Here is a 27,446-nt window from a genome sequence, read left to right on the forward strand (position 1 = left end):
CCAAACAGGGCACCTGAAGCACTGACCTCACTGGTCAGACCATCCCCTAGTCTCCAGCCTCCCATTTAAGTGTAAATGGACCCAAAGATAATTCCAGAACCTGAGAGACACGTCAACAAGTGGAATGCACTCTATTTGAATAGAATATATGTCCTCTTTAATGATAGAAAGTTTACTGTTAAGCTCATAATTCCAGTTTTGCCAATTATTTTAGGATGTTAGGATTGTCTAGACAAATGAAGGATTTTATTTACATACAGGACTACTTTTCAATGAAAATTGGACACATGAGGTTAAGAGTAAATCTATGTGAAGAGTGCACATAGTTTAAAATATAAAAAGTATAAATACATCTCGCTGAATACATAAGGCTTAACTCTGATTTCTTTAAGCGTTTCTATTTTCACAGAGGGCCCTTTTATTGAATTGATGCTTATCATCATAAAGCATAAAAGTCACTCATACCTTAGAGGAGTCTGAACTTTTCATGTATGGCTCGGCACCGTGTGTGATGCTCCCCTGAAGCACTTTTTCAATTCTAGCCACCAGAAATATATCAGGATGAGGACATGTGACCGAAAATATTCCCTAGGGAACAAACGATTTTCTGTAGTGAGTAAAATTCACACCCACGTTAAACAAATCCCCTGAACATGAAACGTTCTGAAGCAACAAAGAGTGCTAAAACATGCTATTGAGAGGCACTCAGTGCTTTATCGCTAGTTTATCATCTGATCAAAAAGGCAATTTGGTCAGGGGGGTGGGCAACTAGCAGAAAGTTTAGAAAAAAAAAAATGAGAAATCAAATACTGCTTCTTCTTCTCTCAGCTTGCCTTTCCTGCCTGCTTATATATGCTGTCGATACAACCAACAGTCTCATTTCCCCTAGCTGCGTGCTACGGAGTCTCATTATGCATTCACACAGCAGGTGCAAGATAAGTCTCAGTAGGGACGACTGCTGGGCTCTGTCTCCCACCTGCTTCGGATACTGCATGGCAGCTTCGTGAAGGATGTCCTGAAGGGCAGGTGAGCTCTTCCTGCCACCGTTCACCAGAGCTGGGGACGTGGTGGCCAGCATCTGCCTCACGGAGAAATGGTTCAGGTCCACGTGGAAATCGGCAGAAATCTTTCGGTTGTATTTTATGTCAAACAGGGATAGAGTGACAAAGAAAGGCTCGACCTGAACAAAAAACAAAAAACAAAAAAACAATCCAGACCGTCACTACAGCTCAAACTGTCTGGAAAAGAGAATGCTGCTATCGAAGAAGAAATTACAAAACCTATTTATGATAGCTCAAGAGAAAGAAGTCTCCACCCCTTTCATTTGTCACAAATATCCTGTCCCTGAGGCTAAACAACCCTCCGCATCCTGATCTAAACACTGCACTTCTCTGATCAGAAACTAGGATTTTCTGTCCAGACTGCATTGCAACTGGTACATCTGCAATCTCTATTTCTTAAAATACTTTTTTAAGAGGAAAATTACATTTGTAGTGGGTCCTTCTTCATTTTCTGCAACACAGCATTGCAAATTGAAAGATAAATCATTGCACTTGACGAGAATTCTTTTTCCAAATTTCTCTTCAAATGGCTTCACTTCTGGTTCAGCTGATGTGAAGTCAAGCTTCTTTAAAAGAAAATGTAAATACATAAATATATTATGTTCACATTAAAACAAACACATAATAAATGTATCCTGAGGAAACTCCATAAAATGCGAAAAGGCTAAACTCACTTAACTCACAATAGTGCTACTATTTTATAAGCTTATATAGTTTATAACAGTGGTCAGATAAATGATGGTATATCTACTCCATGATTATGCCAAGCTTAAAAATTATGGTTAGGAATACCTCAAGTGTCCATCAACAACTAAATAAACAAGCAAAATCTGGTATATACATACAGTGGAATATTATTCAGCCATAAAAAGGAAGGAAATTTTGACACATGCTACAACACGGATGGACCTTGAAAACGTTATGCTGAGTGCAATAAGCCAGACACAAAAGGATATATATTGTTTCACATAAATGTGGTTCCTAGAGCAGGCAAATTGATAAAGACAGGGACAATGGAGGTCACCAGGGAATGAGGGGAGGGAGGAATGGGAAGTAAGTGTTTAGTGGATAGAGTTTCTGCTTGGGATGATGAAAAAGTTCTGGAATGGGTGGTGGTGATGGTTGCACAACATCATGAACGTACTTAATGCCACTGAACTGCACACTTAAAAATGGTTAAAATGGTAAATTTATGTTATGTATATTTTATCACAACAAAAAATTGTCAAAAAAGCAAAAACATATACATGGTTATGAAATTTGTAAAGCAAAAAAGACATTTATTATTAAAGTAAATGGATGGGGCGCCTGGGTGGCGCAGTCGGTTAAGCGTCCGACTTCAGCCAGGTCACGATCTCGCGGTCCGTGAGTTCGAGCCCCGCGTCAGGCTCTGGGCTGATGGCTCAGAGCCTGGAGCCTGTTTCCGATTCTGTGTCTCCCTCTCTCTCTGCCCCTCCCCCGTTCATGCTCTGTCTCTCTCTCTGTCCCAAAAATAAATAAACGTTGAAAACAAAAATTAAAAAATAAATAAATAAATAAATAAAGTAAATGGAGTAAAGAAGTTCTATAAAAAAGATCACAAATGAAAAGGGGAAAAATATGGGAGAAAATACAGCAGAACCTTCATCCCCTCCCAGCTGCCCTGGACACCCCCCCAACCCCCACCCCACCACACCAAGTGTGGATTTTGAGGGCACAGATGTGGATCACATGCACCTTGGGTGAGTCAGGAAATACCACTGCCAACTGGGCATCTTCAGTGATGCTTATTATTGTCTGATGGTCTTTCTATGGGGTAAATTATATGCTCTCTATGGATTGAGAGTGTCTTTGGGTAAATCCCTCAGTTTTCCACAGTCTATTGAATATGGAACACTCACAATGGAAGTGGTAATGGGGATGAGATTATGGTTATTTTTTATTTTTCCTTTTCCCCTGAATGTTCTGTATTGTTGTTATGTTGCTTACCAGTCCAAAGTAAATAAACAAGCAAATACAGAAATAAAACAAACGTATCATCTGTCTGTTTTCTTTCCCCGACTTAGTTTAAAAACGTAAACATTAAAATAGTTCATACCTGGGCATCTGGGTCCAAGTAAAAAAGCTTAACTCTGCTTTCACTTTTCAGTTTGATTTCTGCTTCTCTGGTACTCTGATAACAAGATAAACAAAAAATAAAAATTACGGTTAAAAAAAAAAAAAACCCTCTTCTCACAGAGGTGTCCAAACATGTTTGTCCCATCCTGAAGATCCAGGCTGCCAGACAACTCTCCTGTCATCCTGGAGAGTCAACTGCATGTTGAACAAGGTGAGACCATCAAAGGAGGTAGCACACCAGAGTGCCACAGGGGAAAAGAAGACCTAGTCCTGCCCTTATGAAACTACAGTCAACTTCAGGGTCAAAATCAGTCAAAGAAAGCTAAAGAAAATAATTAAACATTTCTTTCAAGAAAGGTTTCATAAAGTGATGGAAGAGGGGACGGGCTATGAATGCAGGAGTAGAACAGCAAAAAGTAAGAAAACATGAATATTTGGGGCTGAATGAAAAGGACACACAGCACAGACAGACGCTGAGTGGGAAATGAGCCCAGATGGTAAGGAGAATTTTGAGTCCATCTAAGATTGAGGTAGAAGCCCAGGAAGAGAAAGGAAGAGGTCTGCAATGGTGGGCCAGAGAAACTATGGCAGATCTTGAAGGATTGCCATTGGTGTTTGTGGCAGGAAGGAGGCAGCATTGCTGGTCTAGTCAATAGATATTTACTGAGCACCCAGTATGTGTCAGGCACCAGGGACACACACGTGAATGAAACAAAGCCTCTACACCCAAGGAATACTAGCGAAGACAATATAAACAGGTGGTAAGAATGGCAAAGAAAGTGTAAGGCACAGTGATCACTAACCTGGACCAGGAGGTGGCAGTCGGAAAAGAGTTCCCAGAAGAAGACCTACCTTGCATTACAAAAACATTTGGCAGAAAAGGGGAGAAGGGAGTTCTGGGAGGAGGTACTGCAGGTACAAAGGTATAGTCACACTTGAGCAATGGTCAAGTCATTCATTGGGCATGATGGGAAAAGTAGAGAGAAATGAAGCTGGGATTTGTGTGTTAGGGACTGTGGATTTCCTTCAGAAGCCAAAAACACCCGGCACTATTTTAAGCAAGGGAACAAAATAACCAGTTCTGCATTTTAGAAGAACCCCTTGGGTAGGGCTGAGGAGGTGGGTTAAGGGGAAGACCCACATGGGCTCTTTATCACACCTGCCTCCCATCCCACAGCAGAGTCCATCACAGAGCCCACAGCCCCCATGTAGGTAGCCTGCTGTCCAGTGAACCCATTAATTGAGATAGGTTTGTGGAGAGGGTGATAAAGTGGAGTGTGGAGATGCCTATGGACAGAGAGATGGAACTTGAGCACGAGGTAGGGAGGAAGGCTGAAATTACAGACTTGGAGAACATCAGTCTAGAGGTGGGGACAGAGGAGCCTTGAGAGTAGTTGAAATTCCCTGGGGGAAAATGTGAAGGAGTCTGTAAAAAGAAACCCTGGGGCCCCAACACTGAAGGGATGGCAAGAAGAGAAGCCATGGAGGGAGACAGACAAAGGGGTCGGAGAAGAGGAATTTGGGAACAGAAAGAAGCTTCTAAGACATTCACAAGGTAGAAGTCATTGCCAACCACATTATTTTTCGTGCTTGGTGCCTCTAAATCTGTATCCATTCTTATGACTCTCAATCTCCATGGTTAAGTCTATAGAGTCAGAATGGAGGGTCCTCTCTCATCTGTTCTTTCCCCACAGACCGACTCACATCTCAGCATGTGATGTGGGCAGCGACAGCCACAGTGGAAGGGGTGACTTACCATCTCTGCTGGTGGCTAAACATGGTCTATTACATTTCTAGATCACCACTAATAAGACTGAACATCTTCCTAATATTCTCAGCCATGCGGTTGTTATAACAGGTTGGTTCTTAGCAATGACCCAAACTCTATCATAACTCTACTTAAAAACCATCTTTCTCTGGCAAAATGAAATGACCACCAGAACACTAAGAAACTGTGTTCTAGTTCTAGTCCACTCGTTCACTAGTTATGTAAATGTGAGCAAGCCGCATAGCCTCTCTGGACTCCACTTTCATTTCTGAGTAAAAATGTTGAATAAGATGATGGCTAGAGTCTCTCTGCACAACACGGTTTATCTCGCCATTCTCTATGGGAGCTTTAAGGCTTCTGGGGGTAAGGAACACTCCTGCAAATCATGTTATTTGAGCCGATGCCCTATGGGGGATGGGACAACTTTTTAACTCCATCTTACCTGTCACTGTTCCTATTTTTTCACATCACAAGAGCCAGAACATGTGGCGTGTGGAGTATACTTAACTGTACCCAAGAGAATTTGCTTTACTTTGTGCCCAATCCATGATGTTTCCCAACAAAAACATCAGTACCAGGTGCTGTAAGCCACCACCAACAGTAATGCATTCTACTTCTGAATTTCCGCTGGAGTCCTTCAACAAAGGCAAGTCCTGTGATCTCAGACACCACCGCAGAGCAATGGATTCTTAATGTAGATACAATCCCTGGTGCCTTTTTGAAAGATGCTTGTTGTCTCACACTGACTATGAGACAAGATGAGAAATGAACACAGCACAAACGACTGCTAGGAGGTCTGTATAATCAGAGGACAACCAGGGATGCAGACACATTAAAAGAAAAAAAAAATCAACAACGAGCCAAAAGAGACTCAAAGCATCCTGATGTTGCCACTAATATCCAGGGGATATATTCTTCACTAGAGAAACCATTTAATGGGAAAGAAGCGACACCTTTAGATGTAAAAATAACCTAAAAGCTTACAGTCTACCTTACATACATTGACAGCTGTGATGATGTTGATTAAAAGCAAACTCAGTTCCTTCCCCCATTCCTTCCGTGGCCTACGATGCATTAAACAGAGGGGATGCCTAACAAATGGTATTTGAAGGAATTACCAAGTAAAACCTAGGCAGAAAGAAAACGTGGCTTGGGAAGGGCAGGGCTTTGCCCTAGAGTCAGGGAATAACAAATATCTGGAAGTATCATAATGATAAAAGGAAATTTTTATGGATAACAGCCAACATTTCTGTGCTATTATCCTAAGTGCACATTTAAATCTTATACCACGATAGGAGGTGGGTCCTAGTATTTTCCTTGTTTAAAAGAGGAGACACTAAGGCACAAGGGATTAATACTTTGCCCAAGACCTCAACACATTCAATAGAAGCCTGACTTCTAACTGAGGCTGTCTGGCCTTTGACTATTAGAAAAGAAAAAAAGGGGGCACCTGCATGGCTTAGTTGGTTAAAAGCATCAGCCTTCAGCTCAGGTCACGATCTCACAGTCTGTGAGTTCGAGCCCCCACGTAGGGCTCTGTGCTGATAGCTCAGAGCCTGGAGCCTGCTTCGGATTGTGTGTCTCTCCCTCTCTCTGCCCCTCCCCCCACTCGCACTCTCTGTCTCTCTCTCAAAATAAAATAAAGACATAAAAAAAAGTTAAAAAAAAAAAGAAAGAAAGAAAGAAAAGAAAAGAAAAGAAAAGAAAAGAAAAGAAAAGAAAAGAAAATAGGTAAAGAATATGAGCATGCAAGTCAGAGAGGAAGAAACCCAAATATATGATAGTAGGAAAATCTCACCTCTAAGCAGCAAAACACAAATTAAAGCAGGGAAATACCATTTTCACTCCTCTGGTGAGGACACAGAGAAATGGAAATGTCAGTTGTTCCAACTTTTTGGGGAAGCAACCTGGCAATATTTAAAGCATTAACAACACAATAACCTCTGACCCAGAGGTCCCACTTTGGGGAACATCCCTAGAACACAAGTATTTTGTAAAGAGGTCACGTTGTTTACTGTGCACAGATTGTAGAGACTAAAAAAAGGAAAATAACCCAAAATGTTCATGAATATGGAGATGTTAAATAAAGTGCATAATACCCATATCTGTAATATCACACAGCTATGAAAAATGAGTAAACTAGACCCTCTACGGCCCCAGAGGGACATCTACAAGATACTTGTAAGTGATGGAACAAGTTTCAGAGTCATGTATATATATCACGAACATATTTTTTAAAAAACTGCAAACGCTATGTATGTGTGTATGTTTCCACGAGCAATCGGTTTGACACCAAGGGAATTACAACAGGTTAGTAACACGAGTGCTCTCTGGGTGTCGGGGTGGAGGATGAAGGGGAAAGATTAACTCTATATAACTTTGGATATTTTCACTTATTATAGCAAACACACTTATTTTTACTTAAGTTTCAGTAAAGACGATAAAATAAATTCCTGTAATGAATACTTTCACAGTCTAAGGATCCACAAAACATAGCTATAAAAAAAACATTATCCCACAGCCTATGCCACCCAGCACTTCTCAAAGTGACAGAAACCAGCCCTCCTCTTAAAATAACCTGTGGTTGGTCCATACCGTGGAGATAGGAAGAACTGGACTGGCTTTTCCCCGGACCCTGCTGCTGCTGTCCTGCTCACAACCCGTCTAATACTTTGGGTTCAGCAGAAAGGAAAACATGAAGAAAAAGGACAATGACAGAGCCGTCATCTGTAAAAACTGGTACTTGCTTAGAAGTCAAGAGAATGATTCGTCTAAAACAAAGGCTGTTCCCCTCACTCCTGTGAGCCCTACCTTTAACCACTAAAGACACACTCTGACAATGCTTTCTTCCTCACCTAAGATGCAATTATGGACCAAACATTCAAAGGGTTTCCAGAAGGACTGCCACAGGTTTCGAGCATATTCTGTGTCTTAAGTTCATCTCTGAGCAAGCAAAACAATTAAATGCCAGAGACCGTGGCCAACAGCATCTTATTCTGAGGATGAGTTATCAGAAAAACATTGTGCTGGCTGTTGGCTTAAACAGAATAGGTTGGAACAAGAAGACTTAGCAAATTCCTTTGAGGCCAGAACGTATATTCCTTAATTTAAAGAGCTGTCATGATTTGTTTCCACTACTTGCAAGGTATCTAATGCCCTGGGACCACTATCTCGTCCTCTGTGTCACAAACCAATAATAAAGCACAGAGAATAAGGAGGCCCAAGAGATGGAATGCTGGAATGCCTGCTGACCTCATAAACAAAACCCCAGCCACCTCCGTTGTATCATAACACAATGACATAGTTCTCTGGATTAGGATACAGGGAAGGAAGCATCTATTACAGACTTGGTTTAAAAAAGTCAGAAAAGGTATCTGTGAAACTGTTTGGGTTCCAACATATACTGCTAAGCCTGGCCGACTGACCCTTACTCAACCTCAGTGAGACTATAAAGTTTGAGACACAGTAATTCATCTTGTGTTCAACACAAGGTTTACCTAGAAAGATTAAGTTCACCCGCTAAAAAGTTATAAAGTAACTGAATGTGAGCAATTTTGGATTAACATGAAACAATGCTTTTCTTTCAGAACCACTTGGGGAGACAAAATTAAGGTGAGTTGTTGTTCTCTGAGTACCAAAGAAACCTACAAAAATAGAAAAGCTGTGAAGGAAAATATAGGGTGGGAGCATGAGGGTTTTCTTCATACTGTCTTTACGCAAGGAGGTGACATATATGTACCAATGACACCTAGGATAAACATAACCAGTGAAAAACATTATGAAATGAATCATACTCGGGTTTACAACCTGATTGCCTTACCCCTTGACTTTGTAGAAAAGAAACCAATTGACTAACTTTAACTACAGTTTGTGTAGTTAATAAAAATGTTTATAAGACCATGTGCTCTAATACTGTAAGTGCTGTTACATTTACAACAAACATGTATTTGGTTCCATATTAGACAACAGGAGGAAAAGAAGAGATTTTAGGGTAGATACGGTGTGTCTTCAATAAGAAAACAACAAAGACGTTCAGTACTAAATGTACAAGCAATCTAAGGGCCGAGAATGTACAACATATTCTGAAAACCTAGGCCCATACCACCCTTGTCATATGTCAAGGGCCCCCCTCCATTATATTCCAAAATGAGACATCAGTTATTTTTGTACCGAAACAACTTCCTGTCACTTATATCCTGTTTGTTATGTCTCAGTCACAGTGGAAGACAAAAGCCGGGGCAACAGGATGAATGCAGCAGAAAGAGGAGCTGACCAGAGAGGAGCCTGCCATTAAATCACACAGTCAGTACCTCCTGGCTGACTCCACCGCTCGTCTTTTCTCTGCAACTTATTTACCTGTGGCCTGACCTCCCGCTGGACCCTTCCTTACACCTCCATCCCTGGTATTGACTTCTTGGCCTCTTCATCCCTGATTAAACTCCCCTCTCCCAAGTGGCTATGCACACAGTCTCTTTCTCCTTCACCCCGACCCCCCCCCCCCCCCCCCCAACCTCTACTTCAACTGCAGATTACACAACTATGGAATCCATTCCTCTCAAGATCAAGAGGACCAGCAGTCAGTCAACTCCCTGCTTCCTTAACAGGTACAAATGGTCCCCACCCGGACACAGTGGAGAAGGTTATAAACTAAGCTAAGACCACATTGGTGCTTGGAGCCCTGGACTGTGAAGGGCTGAGAGTCCCGCACAGTCAGGCCTGGGCTCACCCACCCCGCAACACCACACAAGCATCACAAGTGTGCCAGCAGCACGCTGACTGCATGGCAATACATCTTCATTCTCCTTTTTTTTCCCTTTGAAAAATTACTTGCTGCCCTTTTTCTATCTTCTGAAATAAAAATATTTTTAAAACACTTAGGAGCTGGGGTCGGGGGCAGAAATAACAACAGCGAAGCCCCTTATGATGCTTTCTTTTTCAGGCTTTGACCATGACCACAGTAAGAAATACGTTTATATCACAACCCAATACATATATACACATACTACATTGGGCTGCCTGGGTGGCTCAACTGGTAGAGCATGAGACTCAGGGTAGAGAGTTCGAGCCACATGTTGGACACAGAGATTACTTAATAAAAAAGTTTTTAATTAACATCTGTCATTATTAAGGGTAATGTATTTAATATTCTCTATTCAGTTCTATTCCATTTATATTTTTTAAATGTCTGGGTCATATAATGTTAAGTTAAAGAAGCCTCACGTAAAGAGCGCATACTGTATGATTCCACTGATAAGAAGGTCTGGAACAGTCGCAACTAATCTACAGTGACAGATATAAAAACAGCAGGCATATCAGCTGGGATGGGAGGACAGGATAGCCTGCTGGAGTGCTAGAAGCATTCTATGCATTGATCTGCGTGGTGGTTATACAGGTGCCCAAATGTGAAATCCACTGAGCTATCCAATTAGTGTTCCATGTAAGTTCTACTTCAATTTAATTAATTAATTAATTAAGCAAAGCAAAATAAAAAGAAATAGGGGGTTTAAACTAATTAATCTGATTTAACCAACCAAAACTGCTTCAACTAACCTGTTACACACAGTTTGAAAATAGCTCTAAATATCTTTGTGTGTGTGTGCGTTAACTCTCTTATATATGTTATCTCATATAACTAAACTAAGGAAAGTTTAAAAACTTTCCTAGGGAGCGCCTGGGTAGCTCAGTCAGCTGGGAATCCAGCTCCTGACTTCGGCTCAGGTCATGATCTCATGGTTCATGAGTTCGAGACCCGTGCTGGGCTCCACACTGACAGTGCAGAGGCTGCTTGGAATTCATTCTCTCTCTCCCTCTCCCTCTCCCCCTCTCTCTCTCTCTCTCTCTCTCTCTCTCTCTCTCTCTCTCCCTCTCCCTCTTTGCTCTTCCCCTGCTTGTGAGCTCTTTCTCTCAAAATAAATAAACTTAAAAAAATAAAGTAAATAAAAGTTTTCCTAGGTCTTAGGATTGAGAAATATTGAATTATTATGCTGGCCAGCTACAGGTAGTCAGTGAGAGAAGAAAGGAGGGCACAACTCCTGAATGTCTTCACAGGAAGGAAAAAAATACAGATTTCTAATTAATCAACATTAGGCTCAAACAATATGAGTCTTCTCCTAGGTGTCCACGGTGTTCACCCAGTAAGTGTAGAAAGTTACTTTCCAAGTTCTGGATTGCATTGCATATATTATCTGCTTTAATAAATAAAATGGGTTTAAACACTCTGCTTTGAGAAATTACAAGCCCCCCAAATATCCAGAAACAAAAAAAGTGAATCTCAATGCAAAATACGATGCATAGAAGTTCATAGCACAAAAACACATACACACAAGCCAAAAGCCGTCCCAGCTTAGTAGGCGGTTACAATGGTGACACTAAAATTAGCTTTAATAGGCAGGTGCTAAAAAGATACTGTGGTAACAGTCAAGTCTTGAAGAAAAACAATACTCTCAAGTCCTAGCCAGGGAGGGAGATTTTATATTTTAGAACAGCCATGTTGTCTTAAAGTAAAGGTCAATGCTGAATGCCAGTCTATTTATAATCGTATATGGATAAACCATGTTTTCTATTACAGTGTTTAAGATGTGGGTGTGTAGGGTCTCTATTACACTGTATTCGCAGAGAAGAAGAAAAAGGCAGTAACAGAGCAAGAATGGAAATGGCTGGAGAAGACAAAGATATTTCTCTCATTTAAAAGAGAATCATTCATAGATGCACACAAGGAGACAAGTACAAGGATATTCATTGTAGCATTGTTTGTAATGGAAAAAAAAATTGGAAATAACAGAACAGCTAAAATAAAATGCTTACACGGTGCAATCAAAGGGATGAACTAGATCTATATACCAGCTTGGACAGATCTCAAAATCAAAGTTGAATTAAGAAAGAAAAGTACAGAATAATATGTTAGCATTTATATAACATTAAAAAAATTTTTTCTAATGTTTCTTTTAATTTCATTTTTGAGTAAGAGACAGAGCACGAGCAGGGGAGGGGCAGAAAGAGAGGGAAACACAAAATCTGAAGCAGGCTCCAGGCTCTGAGCTGTGAGCACAGCGCCTGATGCCGGGCTCGAACTCACAGACCGCGAGATCGTGACCTGAGCCGAAGTCGGGCGCTGAACCGACTGAGCCACCCAGGCGCCCCACATTTTTAAACATATGAAAGGAACACAACCATGTAGATCATTATGATAGATACCCTGGGAAAGATACAGAGATAAAATGGAAGTAATCCCAGGAAACTCATAACAGTGTCTGTCACCGCTTGAGGCTGTGGAGGAGGAAGGGAATGGAGTAAGGATGGTGTTTAAAAAGAACTTCAACTATAGTTGATGTTTTATTTCTTTAAAAAATATGGAAGCTAAAAGGACCACAGAGTAACAGGGTTGAATCTGGGTCATGGGAATAAGGTTGGCTGTTTTGATCTTTGTGATTTTCAGTAACTTTAAGGTTTCTCAAAATTATTAAAGACAAGTGTAACTTTTTTTTTTTTTCATTCAGAGTGACCCAGAGGCAATTTACAAAACTCAGGCAACCCCTGTTTGGTTTAGCAGTAGGACTGTCACAGACCACCCTCTTTGGAAGTGTGTCTATTAACGTGAGTAGGGAGAGCGTATGTGTGAACATAGTAGGTACCATGTTAACGTGGGAAACTTTACCTGTGCGTTTTAGTTATTTCTTCAATACTCGTAATCCGGTAGTAAACATTATGGAAGGGCAGGGACACAGAATAATAAAAAGAATAATCTGTACGGCACTTTCCAGAAAACAAGACTAAAATCTGACTCAGGTGAGTATTTTACCTCCCCTCACATTTAGGACAGAAAATAGAGAGCAGTAACCACAATGTCTTTTTTAACGATTTACTACAATGTAATTGTTAATCATTTCAATAGATTCCATCCTGGACAAGCTAGGAAATGAGAAATATTTCAGTATCATTCCATGAAGGGCAGAAGACTGAAGATGATTATTACCTTGGCAAGTTCAGGCAGGTAGCTATCTAAACCGGAACCAGAACCTTCCAATTTGCTTTGTTCATCATCTAAAATGGCAAAACAGATGACCTGAGTTACTTGTAATTGAATGTATTTTATTTAAAGCAGGAGGTCAAAGGCCTCTTATATTCACCCTTGAATGCAGTGGTTTCCAACTCTAAATGCCCATTAAAAACACCTCAGAGCTTTTAAAAAAAAATACTTACACCCAGGGTTGAGAACCAAATATTTAATAATTGATACAGCATGGACACTGTCTAAAAAGAACTAATATTAGTTATGAACACCAGTCTGCATGGCCACATCCATCAGACCCACTAAAATGCCTGCCCAGGTCCCACCCCAGGCCAACTAAATAAGAAAGAGAATTTTTAAAAAGTTTCACAGAATTTCTAAGGTACAGCCAGGGTTGAGATTCACCGGGCGAAGAGCTTGAAACAAAACATGAATTGTCAAGAACATAGCCAGATTCTTCCCACCAATGAGGCTTCTGCCCATCTTAACTTTGTCTTAAAAAATCTAAAGGATAGGATTAATGACAGTAATAACCACAGTATTTTAAGTGCTGATTTTGTGCCAGGTACTCGAGACACATAATCTTATTTAATCTTCCCATCGACCAGCAAGTTCTGTTTTATTCTTACTTCACAGATGGGAATACCGAGGCTCAGAATATGTAAGTAGCTTGCCCAAGGTCTCACAGCTGAAAAATGATATTGCGGAGACTTGAACTCAGTCTTCTTTTCTGCCCCGAAGCTGTGGCTCTTCCCATTTAAGGTTTCCTGATAAAAATGTTGTCAGGGTAGTAAATTCTAATGTGACGAAATCTTTGCTCACAAACTCTCTGTGAAGAGCTCACATCTGACCCATTGCTCACGTAGCTAGCGATACATAGGCTCCCTATACCCTCTGACAAAGTTAAAGACATCAGTGAAGTATGCATGTCCTTAGGAGAAAGTGAGGTCTGCTTACCCTCATGAGAGTCTCCGTTTCGCTTTTCTTGCATTGCAGCCTCAAAGTTGAGCTGGAGAATCTTGTTGAGAGTTGTGATCCATTCTTCCATTTCGACTTCGCTGTCTGCAGCCAAAAGGTAGCTACTTTTGTCCTGCATCTTGAGCTCAAAAGCAAAACGTCTAACTTTGTTGTTCTGAAATGGAAAAGGAGTACAGAGACACATTTTAAGAGAACTGGAATGGCCTTAAAATTTTTCCTCTTTATTATTTCCTGACTGATGCTATCTCATTGGTGTTTGGGGCCAAGCTATTTAAAAATGCACGCCCCTGGGGCACCTGGGTAGCTCAGTCGGTTGAGTGCCTGACTTTGACTCAGGTCATGATCTTGTGGTTCGTGAGTTCAAGCCCCGCCATCAGGCTCTGCAGAATCGAGCCCCGTGTCAGGCTCTGCGGAGCCTGCCTAGAATACTCTCTCTCTCTGCCCCCCCCCCGCCCCTCCCCGCTCAAAACAAATAAATAAACTTAAAAAAAAATGCAAGTCCCTTCCCCACAAACCCTCATCACTCTCTACCTTCCTTGCTTTATTTTCTCCATAATTTTATTTTCCCATCTGACACATCATGGATTTTACTTGTTGCCTGTCTCCTCAAATGGAATGAGAGCTCCTTAGGGTAGAGATTACTTTTGTTCAATGCTACATCCAGATTTCTAGAACACTGCCTGGTACACAATAAGCTCTGGGAAAAAAAAATTTACTGAATGAATGAAATTTCACTGAAAATTTTCAACTCCTCCAGCTCCTTTTTTCCTTTGATGAAGTAGTGCGTGTTATCCCATTTTATAAAGCAAACATTATCTCTCAGTGTGTTTGACCTCCTCATCTGGAACTTTCCCATCATTGTGAGTCCCCAGAGGTATTTGGACACCATGTCTACAGCCTTCCCTCATGCCTCTAGTTTTTACACCTGTCAAAGGGTGTCCAGCTCCAAGTACAAAGACAGGAGTCACATGCATTAAATGATGGAGGATGAAAGTGCCCTAGATCAGGGTTTCTCAGCCTTGGCACTGCTGATGCTTAAGGCTGGTAAGTATTGTGGGAGTTGGCCTGTGCACTGCAAGATGTTTAGCAGCATCGCTGGCCTTACCCACTAGATGCAGGGAACATAATCCCAGTTGTGAAGATTAAAACACATCTCCAGACAGTACCAAACCTCCCCTGGTGAGCACAATCATCTCCAGGGAACAGCACTAGAAAGAAGTTCGGCTCTAAGGACCACAGCCCAAGATTCCTTGCATGTACAGGCTGAGGGCCACCTGTAGGGGGCAGAGTAGCCCTCACCCACTAGCAGCTGGCTGGCTAGCCGCAGTCCCTGAGAGGCTCCTCAGTGTAGGTGGCAGGGACGCCCTGACCCTCCCCAAGGTGGCCGTGTTCTTGGCAGCGTGCTTCTCAGAAACACGCAGGCCACACAAGCTACATACATACTGCCCGCTGCGGGCGCCTCACTTCACGTCAGGGCCAGAATCAGACAGGAGTCAAAAGGCTAGGTACGAAATATGTTTTCTGTCCCAGTCACAACTGTGAAAATAAGTTAAAAGTGGGGGAGACATCAGGCCTTGGTTCTAAGTTATTCCTCTTTCTCAGCCTGATCTTCCTAAGCTGAAAATAAACGTAATCAACTTCAAGGTTCTAAAATGCTTTTAGGCCTTAAGATTCTACACTGGATTACTTGCAGGTTTATTTAAAATCTTCAGTTTATGCATTTCTTTAAACCCATAGCATTAATCAACTACTTTTTTTTCCACAACGTCCAAAAACAATTCAAAAACAAACAAACATTGTTGGTGCTTAGCTTCCAAACAGATGTGGATAAAAACAAATTATTTAACTTTTTGAAGCCTTAGATACAATTCATCAAATGTTAAACACCATCAGCCACATCTGATGAAGAAAGTGTATGAAGGAAGAGAATATGAAGAATATGAAGGAAGAGATGTCCCTTAAAGTCAGGACCTAAGGTCACAGAGAACACCGCACAGGCTGACCGACAGCCTGGGGATGCCAGACGCACAAATCACCTACACACCGTGCCGAAGACAGGCGACAAAACTCTTAATAGTTTTGCTTTAAACTTTTCTTTAAAAGAAATGCCTGAAGATTTAACTAGAAAGTAACTTGAAAGGTCTCTTGGCTCAAGAATACAAATGAAACCCCTACTTGGAAATCCCACACAAGAAGTTAATTCACTGTCATTGACCGTTTCTGGTCCTGCCTACTTTACACTGTGAAGAAACGTACTTTGATGTATTGAGAGACAGAGAGACACAGAGCATGAGCAGGGGAGGGGCCGAGAGAGACAGAGAGACACAGAATCTGAAACAGGCTCCAGGCTCCAAGCTGTCAGCACAGAGCCCGACGCGGGTCTCGAACTCACAAACTGCAAGATCATGACCTGAGCCAATGTCGGACACTTAACCGACTAAGCCACCCAGGCGTCCCTAGGGCTGTTTTTAAATTGGTTTCCGGTAATCAAAAATACCAAGATTTAAGTAAAATTTTGTATTTCTGGATTTTTTTGCTAAAAACAAGACAAAAACAGATCATCTGGCCCCCTTGAACTGGTAGCTCCACCCAGCATCAGCCACAGCAGGGAGGCGGCTGGCGGCCCCACGAGACGGGATCATTCGTGCTCCAGTTTGTCACAGAATGCGATGCATTCCCTCTTACTTTCCACGCAGGCCTGTTCTTTTACTTAATTTTCCTGCTTGGCTCCTGCAGGCGTCTGAGTATGGACCCCTAATTTCCACTGCTGGCTTGATGGAGGAACAGGGTCTGGACTCGCTCTCCCATCACAACCACTAGAAAACTGAACAGAAGAGATGAAACAGCTGTTTGCGGATATTTGACCACAGGTAGGGCAGGACCATGACCCCTCCTAGACGGGACATAGATGAGCTGCACCCTAGCAGCCCTTAAGCTTTCTGCTGGAGGCGGTATCTGGGTTGTGGCCCTGGAAGGGGAGCCCGACAGAGCCCTGCGGTCCCCCTAAGTTAAAGAGACTGAGCAGAGCTCCAGAAGACCAAGGTGGCTATATTACACAGGACACAGTTTCCAGAATGAGAGCTCTTCCAGAGTTCTCAGCACGTAAGACAAAACAGATCCAAATCTAGTAGTAAAAATTCTGAGTCATGCATTCATGACGTGTCCATGTTCTGTTTGTAGGTTCTGCCTTAACAAACAGTTTACCAAAAAAAAAAACCCCACATCAAAATGAAGACAAAATAACCCAAATTGCAAGTCACTAGAGATAAAGAGAAGATTAAGAAGAGCAGGGACATCAGACCCCCAAAACAACAACATAATGGGGTGTCTTCAAATTCGAAGGTAAATTTCACCTTGGATTTCTACATACACCCAAACTATCCATCAAGTTTGAATGCAAAACCAAAAATATTGGCAGATAAGCTAACTCTCAAGAAATTAACAACTTCGACATTCTTTCTCAGGAAGCTACTTGGAGGATGTGCTCCTCCAAAATAAGAAAGTGAAACAAGAAAGAAGACATGGGATCTCGGAAACAGGGAATCCGACGCAGGCAGGAAGGCAAAGAGTTTCCAGAATGATGGCTATCCAGAGGCTGAGACAGCAATTCACCTAGATTAGAGCAGGAAGGAGGGCTGCAGGAACTAAAATCCTACCTTCCATAATGTCCAGAAGTGATGAATAAAAAGCAGCGGACGTGCCTTTTCCAGCATTATGGAGGCACATTCCAGAAAGAAGAGTGAAAACAGCTGAAAACGATCACGTCAGGGGAGTGGGGAGCAGGTGAGGTGGAAGACACTCGGGCAACAAAGTGCTCGCAGGGTTGCCTTTCTGCACTGCTTGACGGTTTAAACCAGATGAATGAATTACTCGGGATGAAAATGCAATGTAATTTTCAACATGTGAGTACATAAACAAGTACACACCTGAAGGTCAGGCCGGAGAGCTGTGTCTCTAACCTCAATCACACTGGCCCCACAAAACGACCTTTCTTATTAGAACTGAGCTTCGGGCCAATGTCATCAGCCAACACTGAGTCATTTTAGGAAGAATTCTCTGATAATGGTGACTGCATCTATTGTGAGGAGTTGTCAGGGAGATTGTTCATTAACCACACAGTGCCCTCTGTCTCAGGGCCCCCATGAGAAATGCCTGAATGATCTTCATTCTGAGATTACTCGGGCAGCTTCTGGCTAACTGGATTGAAAGGGTCTCCAAGCTAGGAAGCACAGAGCCCAGTTTGTCACCCACCCACAGCAGGTTTTAGGTCTCTTGAACACCTATGCTTCTTTCTTAGCTTAATTCCTGTTCATCTCCTCCCTACCTTGACTCCTTGTTCACCTCTCCTGCCTTCAAACACACTTTAAATCTGTGCTATCCTGTGTTTTATGTTTCCTTGTAAGTTACTGCCTTAGACCTTTCTGGAAAGTGGCAGGGGGGTGGGGAGATGGACGGACAGATGGGGAATCTGGCAACTTGCTTTCAAAGACAATTCTGTTAAGGTTTGGAAGGTCCTACACCAAAACAGCAGCTTTCGGTCCTACACCGAAACTGGTAACAAACAGCAGCTCCCTGGGAAAGGGAGAGATAGGGATCAACAGGGACCTCCAGTTTGTAATGGTCTGATTTTTTTTATAATGTGAGTACAGTTATGCATTATGTATGATTAAAATTAATTTTTAAGTGTATTTATTTATTTTGAGAGAGAAAGAGAACCAGTAGAAGAAGGGCACAGAGAGACAGGGAAACAGAGGATCCTAAGCAGGCTCTGTGCTGACAGCAGTGAGCCCGATGAGGGGCTTGAACTCACTGAACCATTAGGTCATGACCTAAAAATAAGGGGCACCTGAGTGGCTCAGTTGGTTGAGTCTGACTCTTGATTTTGCCTCAGGTCATAATCCCACAGTCATGGGATTGAGCCCTGAGTCGGGTTCCATGCTGAGCATGGAGCCTGCTTAAGATTCTCTCTCCCTTTCCCTCTCTCTCTCTCTCTCTGTCTCTCTCTCCCCCTCTCACCTGCTCGCTCTTGCTCTCTCAAAAAAAAAATAATAATAGTAATTTTTTTTTTTAATTTTTTTTTTCAACGTTTATTTATTTTTGGGACAGAGAAAGACAGAGCATGAACGGGGGAGGGGCAGAGAGAGAGGAAGACACAGAATCAGAAACAGGCTCCAGGCTCTGAGCCATCAGCCCAGAGCCCGACGCGGGGCTCGAACTCACAGACCGCGAGATCGTGACCTGGCTGAAGTCGGACGCTTAACCGACTGCGCCACCCAGGCGCCCCTAGTAATTTTTAAGAATAACTCTACAACTGCAATAGCACTAACAAAAATATTCAATACTGGCCGAATTCTTACCATGTGCCAGCACTGTTCCAAGCTCTTTTTTCATATATTAATTAATCCTCTCAATAACCATATTCAATACAATTATTCCAATTTAACAAATGAGGAAACTGAGGCACAGAGAGGATCAGTGTCTCCAAAGCTACACAGCTGGTGGTGGTAGAGCAGGGATTTGAACTCAGTCTGGATCTGAAACCCAGTCTCTTGACTAATCCTGTTATTGGTACTATGAGAGAAATGATAAAACTCATCACGGAGATGCTAAGAACTGTTCTGAATATTTCCAAATGAATTCATCCAGTCCCCTCAATTTACTCTACTAAGGAAACATAATCATTACCCACATTTTGCACATGAAGAAACTTTTGGTAATAGCCTGGCCAAGGTCACACAGCTATAAAGTGGTTGAACCTTAAACACTGGAGCTCAGCCCCACGGTGCTCAGCCGACTACAATAGAAGTCTGCCTGTTTCACGTGTATCTGATGAAAAACGAGCCTTTACTTACCTGACAGCTGTTCTACCTCCTCCCCTGATACTGCCATTCTTGGAAGTATTTGCTTAAATCTGCAAATTCACAGATGGTACTTTTACAGATCAGAAAACTTGATGATAGAACTCTACTCATATTTACCTGAACCACACCCATACAGGAATCCAGAAATATCGATCCTTTCGGTTCCTTAGAGATCTTTTCATCTTTATAAAAATTCAAATTGTAGGATCCGTCACCAAGTTGAATCAGGTGGAAAAACCGTCTTTTAAATGACTGGGAGAAAAATACATACACAGCTCTTGTTTCAAAACGAAAAGAGTCACAGTCCCTACCAATCACTCACAGCTACACACGTGTTTTTACACAGTACACACGTGTAAAAACCGTTTCTATTCTCTCTAAAACCAATCTAATCCTGGCCAACGCCCCAGGTAAGGGTGAGTTAAGACTCTCCATCCCGTCTAATAATTTCAGTGCGTTTAAATTCTGAGGAGGTGGTTCACTTAACATTCATGGGTCATTTTTTCTTACCCACAGCATTTGATATTTTTACATAACCACCCAAAAGCAGTGCGATGAGCTCCAATTTGGGATGCAGCACAGAAGGATGGAAACTTTCTCAAATCCCCAGGGTTTCTTGCTCACGCAGAATAGGAACTTTTTCTCTGCCTCGTGACACTGAACGATTTTCCAGCCTCAGGATTATGACAGTCCGCATTTCCCTGGATTTCCTTTTTCTCTCCCCGTCCACCCTTCCTCCCTTCCATTATGGCTCTTGTCTTCAGTATTCATGCTGCTCTTCCTCTGCTCCTACCTCTTTCCTGAATGGCTTTTTATACTAGTTTTGCTCTTCTCTTTCCAACCCCCTTCCAATCAAACCATTTTCCTTCTAGTCCTCCAGCTTTGCTCTTGTTCACCTTGCCACAGTAGACCTCCCCAAAGTGCTGAGACTTAGCCCCTGGTTGATGTGCTTGCAGGTGCCATGATCTCTTTTGTCGTGGGTACAGAGAAGAAAGCCTGCGTCAGCAACTGTGCCTTCGCACCAGCCCAATGGTGAAGATCTCGTCACGCTGGTGGTCGGGCATGAAGCAGGGGAAGTGGGTGCGAGCAGGACGGTACCACTGGAGGTTGATCACCAGGGAGGCATCTTATTGACCAGACAATGTCACTTTTGTCAGGAAGAACAACATGCCCATTCATTTTGAGCATGATTCCCAAGACCTATAGCAAAAAGGGTTTCATGAGAGGGGAGTGCAGGGTGATGGACTGCCTTACCCTCATGGTTACGCTTATTGCACTGTTCATGTTGCCTTTGTACAGCCACCCATGCTTGGTGATCCCACCCTTCTGAGAGCCGAGGGAGGCGGCATCCTAGGAGAGAAGGAAAACCACAATTGGTCTCCAGTCACTACTAATCTTATCTGCTGTGACTCTGTTCAAAAGGAAAACCATTCAACTGGTGCCGGCTTACCCCATCGTGCCCCATTACTGGAGTTACCACCTGCCACAAGTCACTTTAGAGCCGGCTCGGCAGGAAAAGAGAGGGAGAAGCATCAACCCCTGAAAGCTCTAGTCCATTAAAAGGCAAAGCTAGTTCCAGTCCAAATTTTTTATTTTTGAGTATTTAATGAGCCACAGAAAGTACATACCATACTTGACCACTCAGGTTGTAAGGTCCTGCTGGGTTTCATGAAAAATATTTTCAAATTACACTCCCCTATAATTGGAGGACAAAAGCAAATTCCTGGAAAACTTCCCAGAGGCTCAGTTCAGGAGAAGGTGAACGAAGAAAAGAAGGAAATGTGAGGCAACAGAGAAAGGAGGGATGAGACAAAAGGATTGGGCAATGGAAAAGAACGAAAGAGAGAGAGGAGAGGGGGAGAGTTAGGAAAGAGAAGGGACGTGGCTAGAAAAATAAAAAAACATGCTTCTGCACGTTCCAGCTCCAGCTGTGGGCTCTGGTGCAGGGAGGCGGGCATGGGGTTGCCAGTTGCTGCTGAAAATATGTCAGGCAAACACTCGTACATGTAACAGACAGATGACAGGTGTGTACGTACACACACACACACACACACACACACACACACAATCTGGCGGGCTGCAGCTGGCCCTGGCCCTGTGGGTCCCTGCCCCTCTTAGGTGGTACCTGATGGACGTTCAGTAGGTACAGAAGGACGAGAGGGCCACTCACCGTCATGTTACCCAACTCACATCCCATAAGACCAGTCTCCAATTATGATCTTTATTTTTGTAATCAAAGAGACAACTGCAGAAAGACCCGTCTTCTGTTTTGTTTTAGACCATCTCAATGTAATGTTGGTGGTTTTACTGTTCTTATTATTCGTAAGAACAGAAATAACTCATCTGTCTAGGATTTGACAGTTTGCAGTGTGCCCTTCGCATGCGTTATTTCGATTGGTCCTACTCTTTCTACTAATCAGCACCAAGTGTTTGTACTATCTTGTTTCTCACTTTGGATGGTCACTTACTCTTCCAGAATTATTTTAAAAGTGGTTTCTAAAATAATTTCCCACCATGGGCATTGTTCACATTCTTGAATGGCTGGTGTTACAGCTTACCTGATGATTAAAAAAAAAAAAAGGAACCTCTCCCCCCTAAACTCACAATGAGGCAGCCAATACTGAGCAGGGGAGATGAGAAACGCAGAGGACAGCTAGCCCTGACTTGTTATTAGGTCTCCCTTGCTCAGTGGCCAGTCACCTTAATGCCCAGCTCTCTCTATAGATTTCTTCAAGAGAAGGGGGAGTGCCCTTGTTTAAGAATAAAAGAAAGAAAAAAGCTTCTTGATACCATATGCGTCACTCAAACCCATCATTGAAAGAAAGAGCCATTTAAAGTCTACTGGAGGTTCGTTTCAAGAGAGTCTGCTGAAAAACAACCTAAACTTAAGGTCTAAGTAATCTTGGTGTCTCTTAACAATGTAGCCAAATCTTATCCAGGCCTTTGAAAATGATCTCGGAACAAATAAACAAGACAGGAAGAACTTGCAATGCTAAGCAGTCAAGTTGAAATGGAGACCTTATTTCAATCAATCCAGTAATACATCGAATAAAAATTCTTTCCCCGTTTCAAGCAACATTCCAATTCCCCTTTTGGCTTAAATGTTGGTAATTTTCCAACGGATCTTGTAAAGTCTGTAAACGAAACCAGTTTCCAGATCCGCAAGCGATAACCTTACCTCATCTTTATCAACTTCCTCATCGACTTCATAGACGTGAACTGGAAGTTTATCCAACTTGGCCACTTTGCTTTAAAAAGAAGAAAGAAACTTGTTTTATAATTACCTAATCCATGAAGAGATGCACTTCTTCCCCCATTAGAGGAACAGACATTTAACAAACTCAAAGCTGTTCCACTCGGCTGAAGAATAAAAATAATCGACACACTACTGCTTTGCAAAGTGGGTGATCCAAGAGTTAGAGAGCCCGCGGAAGCCATGTAGAAGAGCTGGACTAGGTTGTTGGGAGTTAGATAGGTATATTAAAAATGGGAAAGTGCATTAATTAATAAAGACTTGGTAGAACAGGGGGGAAAAAAAGACTTGGTAGAATAACTTTTAAAATGAAGTTTATAAGAAAAAATGGGAACCGGGGTCATGGTCTTCAGAGTGGGAACCACAGTGTTAATGATGATGGTGTTAACAACGAAAGTACTGAAACAGCGGCCAGCATGTATATTAAACAGTATGTTCTAGGCACTGCGTTTCCCATGTATTACCTCGTTCAGTCCTTTAGACGGTGGGGACTGGTGGTAGTAGGACCATTTAATAGATGAGGAAACTGAGGTTCACAGAGGGCAGAGAGAGCAGATGATGAAGGCAGACTATAGAATCTATGTTCTTAATCACTGTTAGTATCCTCCCTCTCTTTCTTATCACACAACTGCAAAATTATTAATGCCAAAGGTAAAATCTACCAGCAGTGAAAGTATATCATGCGGTCAGTATGCTACAGCTCGCAGTATGTTCTAAGAAAGCCATGAGAATAGTATGAACCAGACTATCCGTGAAGACAGGTTCAGGCAATCAAATGGACAGAATTTAGAAGTCCCCAAATAAGTACTGGGTAAATACAGAACTAAGGAGCACACCCCATCTGGAGAAGATAATGCTGGAAGGGAGTGTCTTCAGCTGAAGTTTAAAAAGAGTCAATGGGGAACTTGGCTAAACACTCCCAAGGAGTGGCTGAACCACACAAAGAGGAAAAACAAACATCTAGGTCCACTGAGAATAGTTTCAATGGTTCAAACTCACAGATGCAACAAACATAGAGAAAAATATATTAATAGGGTTGCAAGTAAAATTTTCATTGGTGATGGCTACTTTTGATACAATACAATCCATCATTATTTGATTTCAATTTTCATAATCAACTATTACCTAAATTTACCAACTGCATCATTTCAGGATATCCTGAAATGGAACATGTCCCCTCAAGGCAAGAGACCTACCTCCACCTGGTTCACTATAATGACCACTAATCAATCTAAACACACTTGTTTTGGGTGTATTCCAGAACCCATTAATACTTCAAAGAAAGTAAGAAAATTGTCTGGGGAATGCTTGTCTTTGATTTACTTTTTTTAAACATAAAATTTATTCAATATGACATGCTTTTTATATTTCTCCAAAGTATTCTTTTAAAGGTAAGACACACTGTAGCATTTACATTTTCTTTGTTTTCTATTTCTCGCTGGAAGTACTCTACCTGTTCTATCAGTGGTACCCTGGAAAGAATCACCGGCCATAACTAAACCATCCATGTTTATACCATTTACTAATCCCAGAGTACTAGGTTTGAGTCCTATTATCAAATACCCTGGAAGCAATAGCTACTCCATATACATACAAACCATCTAGAAATATGTTCTCCAATTACTCTGATTGCATGTGAAGTTACATACCTCCTTAAGCCTCTCGAGCACAAAAAACACTGCCCACGTGCATCACCCCACCTTGTGTGGTCTGACCATTTACTCACTTTGGAAGTTGTCGAAACTCTCCCGAGTAATCTTCATATTTATAGTTCACAAGATGCCAGTCAGAGTTATAGGTTTTGATGCACTACGGGGTGAGGGGAAGGGTATAAAAAATAGAAAGCATAAGAGGCAAAGAAAAAAAGATATGTGATGGCTTTAGGAGAACGTTTGGGAAGGTTTACAAATGTGCAGCCACACAAACATCAAAACAATTCTTTCACTTCGACCCTCCCTTGCCTGAAATTCCACTATCAGAGGTTCCTATAAAGCTTAAAAACCCCTAAAGCCTTACCCTTGGGGATGGGTCACTTTAAGTGCCCATCATTCATGATCAGAGAGCAGATTTTTACAAGGGGAAAAACTGTACCTCATGTTGCTGCATTTACATAACAAACAATGTACTGCTTCTGAGTTAAAAGCACTTGTTTAGGGAGCCTTGTGCCCTCTACTAGAACATGAGAGTAGGTGGAAAGTGTGAACCTAAAAGACACTTTCATGGTGTTTACTAATATGACAACTAGATCTGTTACCAAGTATAATACAAATCTGCCCTTGGCTTTTCCTTCTATTTATAGGGGCCAGAGTGAGGTTATTAGGAGAAAAGATTTAGATTCCAATTCAGTGGCACCGTGACATCATCACGGGCACGCACATGCATGTGTGAACAGGATGTACAAAGTAGGGAGCTTTACGTTCTATGATACCAACCTACACAAACTGCTGTGGGGCCCAGGGCCCATCCCATGCACAACAACGCCATGGTGATTATTCTGAATGAAGCCACTTGGGAAATAACTGTGCAAGGACACTAAGACCATCCTCCGTCCCCTGGAGGCTGGAAACAAATCTCCCATATGAAAAATACTCTCCTGGACTAAGAAGTTAAAAAAAAACAAAACAAAATAAAACCATAACAAAACAAAATCCTTATCACCAGAGGTAGGGACTTGAAAGTTGAGAAAGCTATGGAAATAAACCTTGTTACTTTTTTCTAATCTCCTACTGCAGGCTAAATTCTGCTTAGAATTCCTTACTAATTAAGGCTCCCAAACACCTGTTTTCTTTATCCTGTCAATTCCTCCCAAATTTATTGTCTCTTTGTCTAAAATGTATAAAAACTGCCTGCCTTAGTCATTTCTTGGGGTCTCAGTTTCATTTTTTGACCTCCATGTGCACATAATAAGACTTTGGGTTTTTTCCTATTAATCTGCCTTATATCAATTTAATTCCTAAGCCAACTAGAAGAAACCCCAGAGGGAAAAAAAAGACATTTCTATACTCCCTACACTGCATTAAACTACCTCACTATCCAATAGACTCAACGGACCAGCACGGTGTCTTTCATTCATCTATCCAGGAGGAAGCACTGAATAGTGTGTAGACTAAAGATTATAAGGCTGCGTCCACCAGATCCTCAAACACAAATGAGTCAAAATCAATAGGGGAAGCATTTGATTGAGTTACCAACAGCTACCTTGATTTTCTGTATAGTCAGGTCTTGGCTACACATATGTAAACTTCAGTGTGGGAAAAAAAAATGAATTAAGTGAAGATGTAGTTGAATGTATTTATGTCTTACCTGGTTGACTTGACTCTGGCTGTAACTAACACTGTGATCAAAGTCTCTATTCTGCTCACTCTACTTCATCATTTTTATGGTCAACCTTTTTTATCTGTTTCATGGCTTATGCCCAAAGGCCTTCTGAGGCAAACTCTCCTCTACCCCAAAGTCATGAAGAGAACTACAACAACGATAATGAATGCTTCCCTTGTGCCAGACTCTATGATAAGCACTCTATGGGCAAGGTGGCGACAGGCAGATAGTGTAAGATTTTACATTATTGTTCTGAAAGGTGGACTAAATAGCAGAGAAGGGTTAGGAACAGAGTTGGATGGTGGAACTGAACAAGTTTCCGATCTCTTTGCCATGTAGTTACAAATGTTTTTGAAGACTATTTCACTCTTGTAAATTCTCCTCAAAAATATTTTCAAAGCATTTTCACATTCAGAACATCTGACATCCATACTCAAAATTACATTCCAAACCAAGTGTGATTGCAGAATTACCTGTATCCCTAGGTCCGTTAGCACAGCAACTTTAGGTCTGACTAGGTATGACACAGTCTTGTGCACATGCTCCTACTCTGTTCAGGTTTTCGAACAAGCACAGCAACCAAAGTCATACCACCGAAGTCTCTTTCAGGATATTAAACCTATTCTGAAGTATAACATGCACCTGCCCAGTTAAAAAGATCAACGAGCAAGCACTTGCATACAATCAGGGCATTTATGAATGAAACACCTGACTGCCCAGATTTTTAATATCTTAGGTAAAATGGGTCAGAAAGATAATTATGTTTAAATGTTTTAAATTATAAGAAACTGTAAGGAAACATAGTTGACCAGGTTAAGTGGCCAGAGAGTCATTCATTTGATAAGCCCCTGTTGACTGTCCACATGGCAGGCACCAGCTGAATTCCAAGGCTGAAGCCTGGAATAAGACAAGCAACCCCCACCCCTCCGGGGATGCAGAAAGTCTAGGAGATGAGGGGTTACATCAGAAATCAGTCTCTGGAGAACTGGATCTCCAGAAAGACAGGGATCTGACTGGCTCATTTCATCAGTGACCTTTCAGACTCGTGAAATTCAATCATATTTTCAAGTTAATACTGAAAGGTTTTTGAAGTTGTTTTTTA

At 41.9% G+C, this 27,446-nt stretch overlaps 1 protein-coding gene and 1 long non-coding RNA gene across 27 annotated transcripts in view; one reads left to right on the top strand and one right to left on the bottom strand.

The window, feature by feature from the left end:
- The window catches only part of DOCK9 (dedicator of cytokinesis 9), a 291,625-nt gene that overhangs the window by 107,488 nt on the left and 156,691 nt on the right, over nt 1-27,446 (bottom strand). For all 25 annotated transcript variants that reach the window (XM_043582204.1, XM_043582155.1, XM_043582080.1 and 22 more), the window contains exons 4-13: nt 24,753-24,835; nt 22,952-23,021; nt 21,028-21,123; nt 19,891-20,025; nt 13,892-14,066; nt 12,899-12,966; nt 3,139-3,213; nt 1,487-1,627; nt 977-1,180; nt 466-588 (exon numbers count right to left, since the gene is read on the bottom strand). In XM_043582204.1, the coding sequence (XP_043438139.1) occupies nt 466-588; nt 977-1,180; nt 1,487-1,627; nt 3,139-3,213; nt 12,899-12,966; nt 13,892-14,066; nt 19,891-20,025; nt 21,028-21,123; nt 22,952-23,021; nt 24,753-24,835 (1,170 nt within the window). The remainder of the gene's footprint in view (nt 1-465; nt 589-976; nt 1,181-1,486; nt 1,628-3,138; nt 3,214-12,898; nt 12,967-13,891; nt 14,067-19,890; nt 20,026-21,027; nt 21,124-22,951; nt 23,022-24,752; nt 24,836-27,446) is intronic.
- Nucleotides 8,307-10,682, top strand: LOC122484265. 2 transcript variants are annotated; one of them, XR_006297560.1, is made up of 3 exons: nt 8,307-8,538; nt 9,141-9,329; nt 9,455-10,682. It is a non-coding gene; the product is annotated as an uncharacterized LOC122484265 (long non-coding RNA). The 2 variants fall into 2 exon arrangements; XR_006297559.1 differs by lacking the exon at nt 9,455-10,682 and having other exon boundaries at nt 9,141-9,389.

The sequence above is a fragment of the Prionailurus bengalensis genome, chromosome A1 (assembly GCF_016509475.1).
Source record: "Prionailurus bengalensis isolate Pbe53 chromosome A1, Fcat_Pben_1.1_paternal_pri, whole genome shotgun sequence".
NCBI classification, from domain to species: domain Eukaryota; kingdom Metazoa; phylum Chordata; class Mammalia; order Carnivora; family Felidae; genus Prionailurus; species Prionailurus bengalensis.